General features: G+C 38.5%; 1 protein-coding gene across 1 annotated transcript in view; it reads right to left on the bottom strand.

The window, feature by feature from the left end:
- Positions 1-14,409, bottom strand: part of ZNHIT6 (zinc finger HIT-type containing 6) — a 61,611-nt gene extending 47,202 nt beyond the window's left edge. The window contains exons 1-6 of the mRNA XM_056815401.1: positions 12,838-14,409; positions 12,545-12,666; positions 8,867-8,932; positions 8,674-8,780; positions 8,502-8,587; positions 6,420-6,523 (exon numbers count right to left, since the gene is read on the bottom strand). Coding sequence (XP_056671379.1) covers positions 6,420-6,523; positions 8,502-8,587; positions 8,674-8,780; positions 8,867-8,932; positions 12,545-12,666; positions 12,838-14,166 — 1,814 coding nt within the window. The 5' untranslated portion in view covers positions 14,167-14,409. The remainder of the gene's footprint in view (positions 1-6,419; positions 6,524-8,501; positions 8,588-8,673; positions 8,781-8,866; positions 8,933-12,544; positions 12,667-12,837) is intronic.
- Positions 14,410-14,748: the final 339 nt, after the last annotated feature.

Here is a 14,748-nt window from a genome sequence, read left to right as displayed (position 1 = left end):
AAATGTTTGTAGAAATGGGAACTGGAAATGATATGTACAAAGATACTAAATGCAAGTCATGAGAATAGGAAAAGAGAAGAAAGGAGAAGGGGAAACAGAGGGTAGATTGGGGAGGAATTAGTCCTAAATAAAACAAATTGTAAGCATGTATGAAAATTTTGAAGTACCTAGGCACTGCTCTCTGCTCTATACTCTCTCACTTGGGGACCATATCAGCTTGCATGGATTTCATTACCCTCTTTATGAATATGACTCCCAGATCTAAATATCCAGTCCAAGTCTCTCCTGCTCCCAGTCTCGCATCATTAGCAAATGCCTCCAGAATATTTCAGTCACATCAGACATATTCAAAGCAGAACTCATTCTCACTCATACAATACTCACCTTGGGTAATTACTCTTCTCCTGGACTACTCCAATACCCTTTTTAATTGACTTCTGTCTCAATTCTGTCCCCTCTCCAAACACCTTTCACATGGCTGCCAAAGCACATTCTCAGGGGTCACTCCCATCCTCAATAATAATAAAAGCACTCACCTAGTACTTCTAAGGTCAAACATAAACTCGTTTGGGACTTAAAGCCCTCTATAACCTGGCTCCACCCTACCTTCCCCTTCCATTCTCAAGATATGGTTCCCCCTCACACACTCCAACTACCTTTCGGCTCATCTGTGACACTCCAAGTTCTATCTCTTTGGTCTTGTATTAGCTATCTCTATAAACTTCAATTCAAAAGTGTTCCCTCCTCACTTGATATATCTAAAAGTCTCCATCTTCCTCAAAACTCAGTTCAAACACCATCCTTTCTTTGTGAAGCCTTTTCTGGTCTCCCAGCTGCTAATTCTTTTCTCTCAAAATGACCTTGGATAGAAACTTACTACATGCTTGTTGTTTCTCCCATTAGGACTCTCCCTTCTATTTCTCCCAGGGCACAATATAAGGCAGTAACTATATTAATACATGTCCTGAATGACTGAACTGATTAGAAGAGTGATGAGATTTCCTCTGCTTGACCCAAGATGCAATTAGAGCAGCTGAGCAAATGAAGGGAAATGAAGAAAGCTAAAGATTTGGTGTAAGGAAAAACTACCTAACAAGAAGAGTTGTGATACTCTGGGAGGTAGAAGTTTCATTCACACTTTAGGGGAAAGCCAGTGACTTGCTGGGCAGATTCAAGATCTTTTTTTTTTTTTAAACCCTTACCTTCCATCTTGGAGTCAATACTGTGTATTGGCTCCAAAGCAGAAGAGTGGTAAGGGCTAGGCATTGGGGGTCAAGTGACTTGCCCAGGGTCACACAGCTAGGAAGTGGCTGAGGCCAGATTTGAACCTCCCATCTCTGGGCATAGTTCTCAATCCACTGAGCTACCCAGCTGCCCCCTAAGATGATCTTAACAGGTTATAATATGCGTTGAATCTAATAAGATCAACTTTAGGAGGCAAACATAAAAACATAAAAATTTTAGGCTTGTGAAACTTTTTTTAACCTCAACATTTTTATATTTGTCACTATTCTAGCCATAATATTCACCTAAGCTCTCACCATAAGACCCGTAATGAAAAGTAGCAGATCCCCCTTACTTGATGTCCTTAAGAAGTCTATAAAAACATTTGTTAGAGAAAGAAGAGATATGATTTTCAAGTATGAATTAGGCTAGATAGTCTCTGAAGTCCCTTCTAACTCTTAGGACAATGAAAAGGCAGTGATCTCAGAGAACCGAAGGGATGGAAAAATAATTATATAGGGTAGAGGTTGAAGAAAAAGTGATATAGAAGTAGAGGCATTCATTTAAGAAAAATGGAAGCAAAAGGGGAACTCTAATAAATATTTATTAAGTAAGCTATGTCTTGCTGTGCTAGGGATTGGCTATACATACAAAGAGGATGTCCTGTAGTCAAGTTTACAATTTAAAAGGGGATGAGACATGGACACACAAAAACATGATAGAAGGTATGGAATGTGAGAGAGGGTTCTCTAGGAAAATACAAGGAGTGATCATTTTTTGATAAAGTTTTATTGATGTGTTTTGTTTTTCCATTACAAACATTTACAGATTGCTCCCACTTCAGGAAAAGTCTTGGAACAACGTAAAACAGTTAAGTAAAAGTAGTATCAGAGTAATCTCGCCTGAAAAAGCATGCAACATTTCCTATCTACAATGACTCAATTCTGTTTTAAAATTATTAACAGAAATCTAATTTCTCTTCCATTGAGAAAAAAAAAGAAAAAACTACTTGAAATATATATGTATGGTCAAGCAATGCAAGTTTGCTCAATGGCTCTATACAAAAATACATTTTTTCTTCTACACTCTAAATCCATCAGCTCTATGTAAGGGATGTCATATTTCATTCTCAGTCCTCAAAATCATGAATGGTCAACGAACTGGTTAGAGCTCTTGAAACTGTCAAAGGTGCTTGTTTTTATAGTATTCTCTAAATTATTTTTCTGATTCTGATCAGTTCATTCCTCTTCCCTTTACAGAGTGTCTTCAGGTTTGTTCGTTTTAATAATACTGATGCTATAATATAAATCTTCCTGGTTCTGCTCATTTCTCACTGTATCAATTTGTATAACTTTTTTTTAATTTTTAAATATCATTTAGTTTCTTCATATCTTATAACACATTACTTTATCATAGACAGCCACAGTTATTCAATTGATGAATATCCCTTGAATTCATTGTTGTCTTTTTTTTTTGCCACCACAGAAAGAGATGTTCTAAGTATTTGTGTAAATAAAGGAGTGATAATTTCCCATTGTAAACCTCAAAATTTCTTAGACTTATAAATGTTGGAAATTTCACCATTGGGAAATTTCATACTTGAAAAATTTCCTATTGATAGTGGGTCTTGGCTATTGGAATGTGAACCTCATTGGCAGAGTTTCCTCCTCCTCCCTTCTTAAGATTACTTTAGGACAGAAACCTTTTGCTGAACAATGGAAAGGACTTTGACCTATGCTTAAGCATAGAACAGGAATTTCTTTGAGTCATGATTGATTTTAGAATTGATATAATGGAGATACTTGGAATCAATCTCCACCCTACTCAGTCCTAACAGGATTGAGGAAGGGCTGCAGCATAGATCAAAATTTAATTATTCCAATCTCTACCCTACTCAGGTTAACAGGATTTAGGAAGGGCTGTAGCAAAGGATCAAAGATTTAATTATTTGAAAATATGACCTTCAACAGACATATGCAAAGCCAGAGACCTCTGGGCGGTCCTGGGTTAAGCTAGAGCCTCCATTGGCACAGGGAAATTGATGGACAGTGATTGGTAGATGTGAGAACTGAGGGGAGGGAACTTGGATGGTTTCCTTAAAGATAGAGGGCTCTGAAGACTCAGGGTGTTGGTTGAGGAGTTTGTCTGAGTGGTTGGAGTGTGCTCTGAGAAGCTTGCTCTGAAGGAAGCTGAAGGTGGGGGCCTCTGAGACTGTTTCTCCATTTTGGTCACGTGAGTAATAGGGACTGATCTCTTTTCTTTGCCCCAGCTATCTAAGGGCTTGGGCCTTTTGGCCCAGCCTAAACAGAAAGGGTATTTAAGCCCTATTCCCTTCTCTCCCTTTTCTCTCTCTCTATCTCTAATTCCTTTCTTCCTCCTGTTGTAATTAAACTCCATAAAAGATTGACTGCTGACTTGAGTTTTCATTTAGGAATTACATAGCTGAATTCCTTGGCGACCTTAAATTAATATATATCAGTCTTTTAAAGTGATTTCCTTGTCACACCATTGAGGGTAAAGAAGGTGAGTTAAAGGAAAAAAATTGGATGTTCACTAGGCTGGGCTCTAAAGGAAAAGGATATCCTGAGACAGAGATGAGGAGAGGTGCATTCTGGCTCACATGAATGAGGTGAGAGAATAAAAGACAAGATTAGGATACAACTAGCAATACAGTTTGATTGCAAAGAGGCAGTCATGCCATGAAGGGGAATGTATTCAAACAAGGATGCAAAGGTAGGTGGGAGTCATATAACAGAAGGTTTTAAATGCTGGGACATGGTTTGTGTTTTCTTTTCTAGGTAAAAAGAATATACATCAAGTTTTGAGCAGGGGAGTGATATGTTGAGACATGTATATGCATCAGGAAGATTGTTTTTACAGCTGTGGAAAACGACATAAAAGCCAAACCCAAGAAAAAGAGTATCTGGAAGGAGGGTTAACAGTTAATATTTTGCACAAAGGCCAAAGTGAAGAATAAGAAAAAAGGGGAATAGACAACTAAGTGGTCACTGATGACCATACGTTTTTATGGAAAATAGCATCAGCTTTGGAGTCAGAATATCTTGGTTTCAATTCTAATTCTAGGAAAGAGACAAGCAGGACAGCTCTAAAAATTATCTGTTGATGATGGATGCCCATCATTTCAGGAATAATTAAACTATGATACATGAATGTAACAGAATTAGTATTGTGCTATAAGTAATTAATAAGACTACAGAGAAACAAACATGAAATTAAGTGAAGCAGAGGTAGAAAGAAAGCAATATACATATAACAACAATATAAATGAAGGATAATTGGATAACAATCAAAATAGAATGCTTTTAAATTATAAGGAACAAGTTTGGCCCCAAGATATGAGAAGAATCTGCCCCTAATCTTCTGTAAAGGTGCCTCATGATTATGGAATACATATTATAATTTCAGATCTGGGGGGGCAACTGGGTAGCTCAGTGGATTGAGAGCCAGGTCTAGAAATGAGAGGTCCTAGGTTCAAATCTGGCCTCAGACACTTCCCAGCTGTATGACCCTGGGCAAATCACTTATCCCCCATTGCCTAGCCCTTACCACTCTTCTGCCTTAGAACCAATACAGAGCATTGATTCTAAGATGGAAGGCAAGGGTTTAAAAAAACAATAAATAAAGAAAGAACAAACTCACATATGCCAGGATAAGAACTCCTGGCAATGGCTTCTAGAATCATTTCTAGTTCAAAAACCTATTATCTTAAGATCTTTGGGGAGTATTAAATCTGGAAGTCACATTACAAAAAGTAGAGAAGTGAGTTATTTGGCAAGAAAGTGGAGTTGACACAAGTAGCTTATTCTTTTCAGAAATTTAGCAGGAAAAATATAAAATACCACTCCATCAATTCACAACTAAGAAAAGTCAGATATAAACTAAATGCAGCCTAAATATGGGGAAAGAAGATTTTCAGAGGATTCTGAGAATGCATAGGGAACCTCCTCTCCTCCGCTATTCTTTCAAGGAAAATTGGCCTATTTCCATGTTGGAGAACTCTGACACCGAAATTCCACTACTTAGTCCTGCTCTGAGCATTTCATCTCTCCCTATTCCTTCCTACTCCTAAACCTATTTATTCAGTCTACATTCTCATTATGACCTCTAGACCTTCTACCTCTTCTATACTTTCTTAGGTCAACATCCTTGTAACAGCTATACTCTTCCTAATCTCAATCTCTTGGTGAACCAACTAAATTTTATACTATTATATATGTATACTATTATACATAAATTCCCTGTATTTTTTATATTGTTGCTTCTTATGCCTCACTGAACCCCAATACTGAAATACTCCCACCACCCAGTTCCTCTATTCCTACTCATATGTAGCGTAACAGAGCTAGAGGAAGTCATGAAACTACACTGGCTGTGTCTACTACAACTATAAGTTGTCTTTACAAGGTCCTCACTGCAGTAATTCATTCCTTCTATACCCTTTCCTAAGTGATTCCCCATCCCATTCAACACAGCTATTCCAAACCTTCTGCTTTCTCAAGCTTCCCACACCATCCTCATCCCCCTTCTTCTCACGTGAGGACTTCACAGATATAATTTAAAAAAGAAAAGAAAAAAACAAGCCCACCTGGAAAGTCCACTTCATTTCCTCCCTCCTCCCTCTAACTATAACCCCCTTCACCCCAGTCAGAGATGGTCCTTCTCTGTCTCAGAGGACAATCACTTTACAAATCTTTTATCCCTTGGTCTCTGTCTTCTTCAGCAGATTCTCCCCTCCCCCCATCATAGTATCTCTTCTCACTTTCTAAACTTTAATCTCTCCATATCTACTTATCCCCTCCCTGTTGTCTAAACATATGCTCAAATAGCTACTGCCAGAACCAAAACCTAAACCAAGGTCTTCTCCTTCTAAGACCAACAGTTTATTACTGAACATTATTAAATGTGAAATTCCGTATGATCCTTAAAAAATACTCAATAGATTCTATTCTCCATCTTAAGGAAGTCTGACTCCTCATTACAGCTAACGTCCCTTCTGAATATAAATCCTTGATTGTATGAGTTCTAGAGTACTTAACACTGTTACTCATAGGCAAGAGCAATGCATTCCAATTGTCTATTTCAATAGTATAATAAAGAATAGACTATACATCAAAAGTAAATCTGTAAAATAAATGTATCAATTTAAGACATTTCTATAGCAATTAGTTACTTACTTCCTATCAAACATTGTTGAATTCTCTCTTCTTTTGGTGAAGCCAATTGGTAAAATTCTTAAGTCGATATTGTGTCTTCGTGCTCGGTTTTTCATGTAATTTAACTAATAGAACAAGAACCAAACATTAAAATATATGAGCTTTAAGTAGCTGGAAATTGGGGAAAAAAAACACTTAAAAAAATTGAGGATACGAAAACAAATAGAAACCATAGATTATTCTGGTCTTTTTTTTGTAGTTGTTTTTAATTTCCTGCTGGCCTTTTCTTATTAGCACTTCTACCAATAAGCAAAAGTCAAAGAATCAAATGAACCAGTAAATTTTACTACTCAACTCTCAGAATAATTCTGATGAGGAAGTTGAAATTATTTCACTAAAATCAGATTATCTGATTCGATAATTTGTGGACTCTATGGTCCTCAAGGGACAATAAAACTTAACTACTTTTAGTTACAATAATTCACATTTTAAAAGTTTTTCAAAGCATTCTTCCTTATAAAAAGGAAAGTAATATAAGTATGTTTTATGAGTTAACTGAATCTCAGAGAAATTAAGTGACTTAATCCAACATATACAGCCACTGCCAGAACCAAATCCTAAATCTAGGTTTTCTACCTCTAAGACCAACAGTTTATTATTGAATATTATTAAATATAAAATTCCATATTTAATACTATTTGGGGGGCAGCAAAAATTTCAGTATGATACAGGTGCCATATGGGGGCACCTGAAAATAGTATACTTTGTTTAATTATTTGAGTAAAAAAAAAATAAATGTAATAAAGTGAGTTATTGTGATTTTGAATTAATCATGCCCTGAGGTGATCAAGAGAAGACTTTATCATGTTTATCTCATTATCAATTTATTAGTAAGCATGAGTCATCAATATCCAATGAATCTAGTATAACCAATGGTATTCTTTTCTGAAGAAAACCAAAGATCCATTTGGATGCAGAAACAACTATCAAAAGGTAATAATGGCTGTCTGAGTTCTATGGTATATTTAAAAATACAAAACTCATTGCCTAGTCAGTAAAGTGCTCTGTAAATCTTAAATATGCTATATCATGTTCTTATTCTACTTTATAAAAACTTTAAGGGTAAGGATAAGAAATTCAAATGTTTCAATAAAAATTTTCTTTCGCTACCTGAGATTCAATTTTTAATTTAAGAAGTTAAGATCTTCAATTGTTAATCTTATTTTTTCAATGCTCTACTCCAGTGGTGATTACTAAATTGTATATAAAGATCTTGAGGGATACATATCCCATTTTAACATTATCTATGTTCTATTGTATTTTTAATTATTTTGTTAAATATTTCTCAATTACATCTTACTTTTGTTTAGGCAATGGGTTTGTAACTTCTGTTCTAGTAAAATTCTCCAAGAAGTAAAGGTGTCAATATGAACTGGTAGAGAGAGTTTCATTAGTGAGTCCCCCAAATTGATGAAATCATAAGTTCAACCACCATCTTTAAGAGTCTACTAACTTTAAACTTAATGTTATATAGTTTCAAAGAAAAATTAAGATTGAATATTCCATGAAAATCTTTCTTTCTGGCACTATTTCACACTGATAATGAACTAAATATAGATAGTCTAAGAAAAATAGTAAGAATAAAACTGGTGGAAGAGAACAAATTTTTTTTTTAATGTGATATGCTTCTTTGCTACCTACCCAATAGAAAAATAAGTAACAAATATTTGTGATTTGATCATTTCTGAATACATTTTATTTTCACATAAAGTAATAATAGATCACTTAATCACGAGCTTCAATGTTGTAGTTAACCTTAGGGAGGAAAAAACTTTGTAATTCTGAGGTATATAATTTAAAAGTGTACTTGTTTTGGAATCGAAGGACTAAGTTCAATTCCTAGTTCAGCTTTAGGTGGCCTTGGAAAAGTCCACTCATAAACTTCAGTTCCCTCATCTGCAAAATAACAGATTTGAACTAAATGAACTGCAACGTTTTGCTCTAAATCCTATGCTTCTATGAAAATGAAATTGATTTAATATTCAACTGCTGTGGTTACCTTCCATTAAACAAATAAGCTTATCAAGAGAAATGAACACTTACAATTCTATTCGTTGAGGGTCTTTTCAAGAAAATATCTCTAGCAATGTAGTCAGCTGATCTTCCTATATCTTCCAAAAACCTATAATCTAAATTTTTCAAAGTACAAAAATCAGGTGACATAGGTAAAAGGAAAAGATGCATCAATTAGTTAGAAGAGGAAATAGTGCCTTACCACTCAGAAGATTAATTTCAGTAAACTGTTTTAATGAAACAAATGCTGTCTTCTCTCGAATTCCACTGCATGTAAGTTCTGTTTTGTGTTTCTTCACACAGGCTAAACTGAAAAAGCAACATATAAGAACTTCACATTTTGATTTAGAAGCATAAAAGGCACAAGCAACAGGAAGATTAAGTCTGTTTCATACCTGCAGGAACATTTCATACAACGTGGACATCTGTACTTTGCTTCTTCCATACCACATGTTTCACAGCTTTAAAAAAAAAAAAAGCAAAACAAAAACAAATATAATTATTAATAATTATACCCATCAAAGTTGTAATCTGCTTGTAGATAGATAACTTTAAACAAAGAATTTACAAACCTTTACTTGAGGTATATACACAAATAATCTTTGGTTTAAAACAAAGTAAAAATACTTTATGGCAGCTCTTCCTTCCCCTTCTAAATGTGATCCGGATTTCCCAGGGACGTTGCAACCTCACCTGCTTCCACTGACGAGATCTCACCTTGCTCTGGCTCTCATCCTGTTGGCCCATTTGGTTGGTGAGTTTCCCCCGTACCTCTTTTAAAGAAGGGGTTCAGCATTGATCACCTTCATTCCTCCTCCTGGCTTCTCTTCTGACTTTTACAGACTTCAGTTCTATAAGGATCTATGTTCCCCATGTGGATACCACCTTCCTTTCTTCTAACTTTAGCTCTGTTTTGTGTTGTCATCCCCAATCATAATGTAAGCTTCTTGAAGGCAGAGTTTGCCATTTTTTGGCTCATATTTATATTCCCAGAGTTTAATCCACTCTCTAGCACATACTATGTGCTTAATAAATGCTTGTTTTCTTATAGCATTATGGAAGAGCATGTCTTTCCATTTTAGTCGATTTCCTTTTTGGTTAATCAGCTAGCATTTATCAATCTCCTGTTCTGTGAAATAAAGGGTATATGTTGTGTGGGGGATACAAAGAAAGGCAAAAGACAGTTCTTGCTCTCTTGAAGTTCACAGTTTGACAGCATGGGAAGACCAATGTGCAACAACTATCTACAAACAATGATCATACTAGATAAACTGGGGGTGATGTCAGAAGGAAAAAACTGAGATTAAGGAGGACTGAGAAAGTCTTATAGAAGGAAGGACATTAGCAGACTGGAAGCAAGCTTGGAGGCAGGGACAAGGAGGGAGGGCATTCTAGGGCCAGAAAAAAAATGCTTTAGGTCAGAAGATGGAATGTCCAAGGAACAGAGAGGCAGTCGGTGTCACTAGATGGCAGGGTTATGTGTGTGGAAGGTCTGAGAAGCATGGAAGCAGGTTAGAAAAGATTTTCTATATTTTTCCAGGTGACAGGAAACCCCTAGAGTTTGTAGAATTGGGAGAAGGTATGGTCAGACTAGAACTTTGGGAATACTCTTTGAAATGAGGATAGATTGGAATGGGGAAAGACTTGAGGCAGAAATACCACCAGCAGGTACTGCAATAATCCTGGGATGAGGTGATGAAGGCCTACACCACGGTGGTGGCAGTGTCAGAGGAGAGAAGGAGGACTATAAACCAGACTCAGGCAGAGAAAATGGAAGGTGACAAGTCATTTGGTTGGGGAAGGAATGGGGGAATGGGGATTTGGGAATGAGATGATGCCCAGGAGCCTATGAGGATGATAGTGCCCTTGACAGTAACAGGGAAGTTAGGAGGAGAGGAATTTGAAGGAAAGATAATGGGTTTAGTTTTAGACAAGTTAAATTTGAGCTGTCTGCAAGACATCCAGTTTACTATATCCAATAAGCACTTGCAGACATTGGAAAAGAGAAAGGATAAGGTTGGCCAAATGGATCTGAAAAATATGTACTTAAGAGATGATGGTTGAATTCATAGAAGTTGTTAAGATCACCACTGAAATAGTATAGAAGGAAAAGAGAAGGCAGCTCAGGACAGAGGCTTGGAGGACATACTTGGTTAAAGGGTATGACCTGGATGAAGATTCGGCAAAGAAGCCTGAGGAGGTCAAGCAAAACCAGAAGTGCCACAAAATTCTAGAGAAGAGAGTATCATGAAAAAGAGGATCACAGACAATGTCAAGAAGGAGGAGGACTGAGAAAAGAGTAGATTTGGCAATTAAGATCACAAGTTTCTTTTAGGAAATTCTCTAATAACAATAATTTTATGTGGATTATGGAAAAATTACTTATTTTCAACATTTTCTTAAAGAGGATTGAAATCATATAATTCTTGCAATTATTAGTGTCAGATATTTGGTAGTCTCTTAACACCATGACTCTGAGTTACAAATATAGATCAAACATCTCATAAGTAGAAAAAAAATCTTCTGAATTCATCTTTTCTCTCTAGAAAAATACTAAGGAGACCAACAAGAGGGATTTGCTGGGCTTGAAGCCAAATTAAGAATATAACAGTACATTGTTGCTCATTTAGAGGAGATCATTATTTCCTTCTCCCTTCCAATTACCCTGGCTAAATCCCTTCAAATATACTTCCAGGATATTGTGGAGTTGACAGATAAGCCACTGTCCCCAGTACTTGGCCAATGTGTTCTGTATAATAAAATTTCTTCCCCTTCATTTTCATACCCATCAATCATTTCCTTTTGTTTCTTGCTTCACTGCATGATACTTCCCAATATTACTTCAAGTATTTGTGATTTCATCACAACCTTTCTACAGTTTAGTAAATTACCTTTAAAAGTTGCTGTGGTTACAAGGTGATTTATCACCAAGTGGCCAATCTAGTTGATGAGCCTCTCTCCATATTAACTAGGCTGGTCCTCAGACAAGACATACATGCCCATCTTGGGATCTTTACAAATGATAGAAATTCGGAACTGAGACTTTAGTGGCCATCTAGTCCAGCCCATACCGAAAGGAATTCCTATTATAATGTACTTGACAAGAGATCATCCACCTTTTTTTTTTTTAAACCTTCAACAAAGGGAAACATAATATCTCCAGAGGCAGGGAGTCTACTATCAGTTTTACGGAATCTAAGTTTTTAAAAATTGTCTCTTTGCCATTTTCATTAACTGCTCCTAGTTCTGCCTTCTAGGACAAAGGTACCCAACTCAAATAGTAATGGATCCCTGAGGGGCTGCACACTTATTTAGAAAATCACGAATTGACCTTATATTGTATTTTTTTCTTTTGTTTTACATTTTAAGCTCATTTAGCCAGTGGCTGATTGGCACCTTTGCTCCAGGGTGCATTGTGGGGCAAGCTACATTAATGATAATCCTGTGAAGAAAGAGCTATTAGACCTATTTTAAAGATAAAGAAAATGAAGCAAACATAGCAGTTATATGTGTTGCCCAGGATCACACAGATAATAAATATCTGAGGCTGGATTTGAAGTCAGGCCTTCCTGACTCTTAGGGCTCTATTTACTACCATCTAGCTGCTTGCCAATGTAGATTAAATTATAACGAAAGTCAATGGATTTAAACAAAACTCTTAAGGGAAAATGTAGGTTTTCATCTAAAATTTACACAACTGAAGTACAGATTACTCATTCACCTCTCTCCACTTTGAAAGAAGAAAACAGAATTAACAGAAGTTAAGGGAAAAATCTAAGTAATTTATCTAAGCCTTAAAAGTCTTTAAACCATGAGAAAAATGCTTTGACTTACTGCCTATCCTTATCCCTCCTACATCTTTTTCTTCCCCAAATGTGGTGCTGGTGGTGCCCAGAACCAATGTCAAACATTGCTACTAAGCACAACAACTCAGTCAAGGCTTTAAGAACCTTATGGCGCTCTAGATTCCAATTCTACTGCCCTGGTCTTTCAGTATCAGCTTTTAATCCACCTAAAGGAATCTCTTAACTGGCCCCATTCCTCCCACACTGCCAACTTCACACTCATCCTACCTTGACATGGCCAGCTTCCGTTTGCTGCCTACTCGAGGCTCTCTATGTGGCTCCTGTTCCTCTGTTAGCTCTGCTCCATCTTCCCTCACTAAGGCTCCATCCATTTCTTCTTCCTTTACCTCCTGTCAACACATTTTTTTTTCAGCTCCTGTCCATACATCTCTTTTTCCCCCTCACCCAAAACCCGATTTTCTCTTGAACTCCATGACTTTTTCCACTCCCTCTCCACCCATCTTTTTTCACCTCCATTCTTCCCATCTTTTGTCTTTTATCCTCACCTCAATTCTACTTACCTCTTTCTCCATATCCATTTCTATCTTCACTTCCATTCCATTCTCCTTCACTTCTGTCTTGACCTCTACTTTTGTCTTCATCTTCACCTCAACTGTTTCTTCCTTTTCCTCCATTCTGCTCTCCATCATCTTCTCTTCTTCCATTCCTCCCATCTCCTCCTTGATATGAATTCCATCTATTATCTGCTCCTGCTCCTCCTCCATTTGCATTCCATCCATTATCTCTTCTTTCATTTTCAATCCACCTAACATCTTCACTTCTGCTTTGCCCATCACCTCCTCCATTTCTGCTTCACCCATCACTTCTTCTTCCTTCACTTCTGCTTCACTAATAACCACCTCCTCTTTCACTTCTGCTTCACCCATCATCTCCTCCTCCATTCTCACCTCATCTGGCATTTCCTCTTTTACCTTTATTTCTCCTATTACTTCATCTGTCCTCATTTCTTCTCCTACCACCTCTTCCTTCACCTCCATTTTGCTCCCCACTGGAATACCTATCTGCTTCTCCTCTAACCAGTCAAACATCTCCTCTTTCATTTCCCATCTACTTCCCATCAGCCCATCTAAAAATTCCTCCTTCACATCTAGTTCAACAGATTCCTTCTTCACCTCTATTCCATCTATAAACTCCTCCTTCACACATACTCTATCTATAAATTCTTCCTTCACCTTCACTCCATCCATAAATTCCTGCTTCACCTCTACTCTGTTCATCTGTTCCTGCTCTCCATCTACCAATTCTTGCTTCACCTGTACTTCATCTACCAATTCCTGCTTCACGTTTACTCCGTCTATTAATTCCTGCTTCACGGATACTTCATCTATCAATTCCTGTTTCACGTGTACTCTGTCTATTAATTCCTGCTCTTCATCTATCAATTCCTGCTTCACATTTACTTCATCTACCAATTCCTGCTTCACATGAACTACATCTATCAATTCCTGCTTCACGTGGACTCCATCTATCACCTCCTGTTTCACCTCAACTCCATCTATGAGCTCCTGTTTCACCTCTACTCCATCTATGAGCTCCTGTTTCACCTCTACTCCATCTATGAGCTCCTGTTTCACCTCTACTCCATCTATGAGCTCCTGCTTCACCTCTAGTCCTTCTGTTTTCACCTCCACCATCTCCCCCGGCTGGTCCATCACTTCCACCTTGATCTGCAGCCCGTCCCACTCCAGCTTCGCCTCCACTCCCCCCGCTAGCTCCAGCTTCACCTCCAGTCCTCCCTGCTCGGGCTCCAGCTTCACCTCCAGTCCCATCCCCAACTTGGCCCCGGGCCCGTCCCCGGGGTCCTGGTCCCCGCCCCGCGCTTCGGCCATCACGGCGCTATCTTTGCGGGCCCCGCCCCAGTCTCTGTCTCCGCCTCCAAGCTCGGGCCCCGCCCCCGCCCCCTTAGTCCCGGGCTGCCGCTGCCCTCCCGGAGCCGCAGCGTCCGTGGCCCAGTAGCTCCGCCGCTCTCGCAGCCGGGCTGCGGAGAGCAAATGAACTAGGGACCTCTAAACAGCGCGCCGCCGGCCACGTGATGCCGCTGGCCACGAGTCTTCACGCGCCCCAGCCGCCCGCCGTAAACCGCACTCACCATCCGAGCTGCGCCTGTATCGCTTTACGACCTTTTCCCAACGCGAGGACTCCTGCGCGATTTCCTAGGAAACGGAAGGCGTCGAACGGCGAGTCACCGGGAGGCGTGGCTTCGTCCTCATTGGCTCTCCACGCTTCTGGCCCCGCCTCGAGATCCTGGTGTTTTCCCTTGCTTTCCGTGACTTGGTCAAATTTATCCCCGCTGCAGGCGACCGTAATTGAGTCTTGCTTCCTAGCTTAGTACTTAGCAAGACTAACTAGTGAAGGGGGAAACTATATGGCTCAGTGGGTTGAGAGACAGGCTTAAGAGACTGGAAGTCCTA

The sequence above is a fragment of the Monodelphis domestica genome, chromosome 2 (assembly GCF_027887165.1).
Source record: "Monodelphis domestica isolate mMonDom1 chromosome 2, mMonDom1.pri, whole genome shotgun sequence".
In the NCBI taxonomy this organism is placed as follows: Eukaryota; Metazoa; Chordata; class Mammalia; order Didelphimorphia; family Didelphidae; genus Monodelphis; species Monodelphis domestica.
This window is presented reverse-complemented; position numbering and strand designations above follow the sequence as displayed.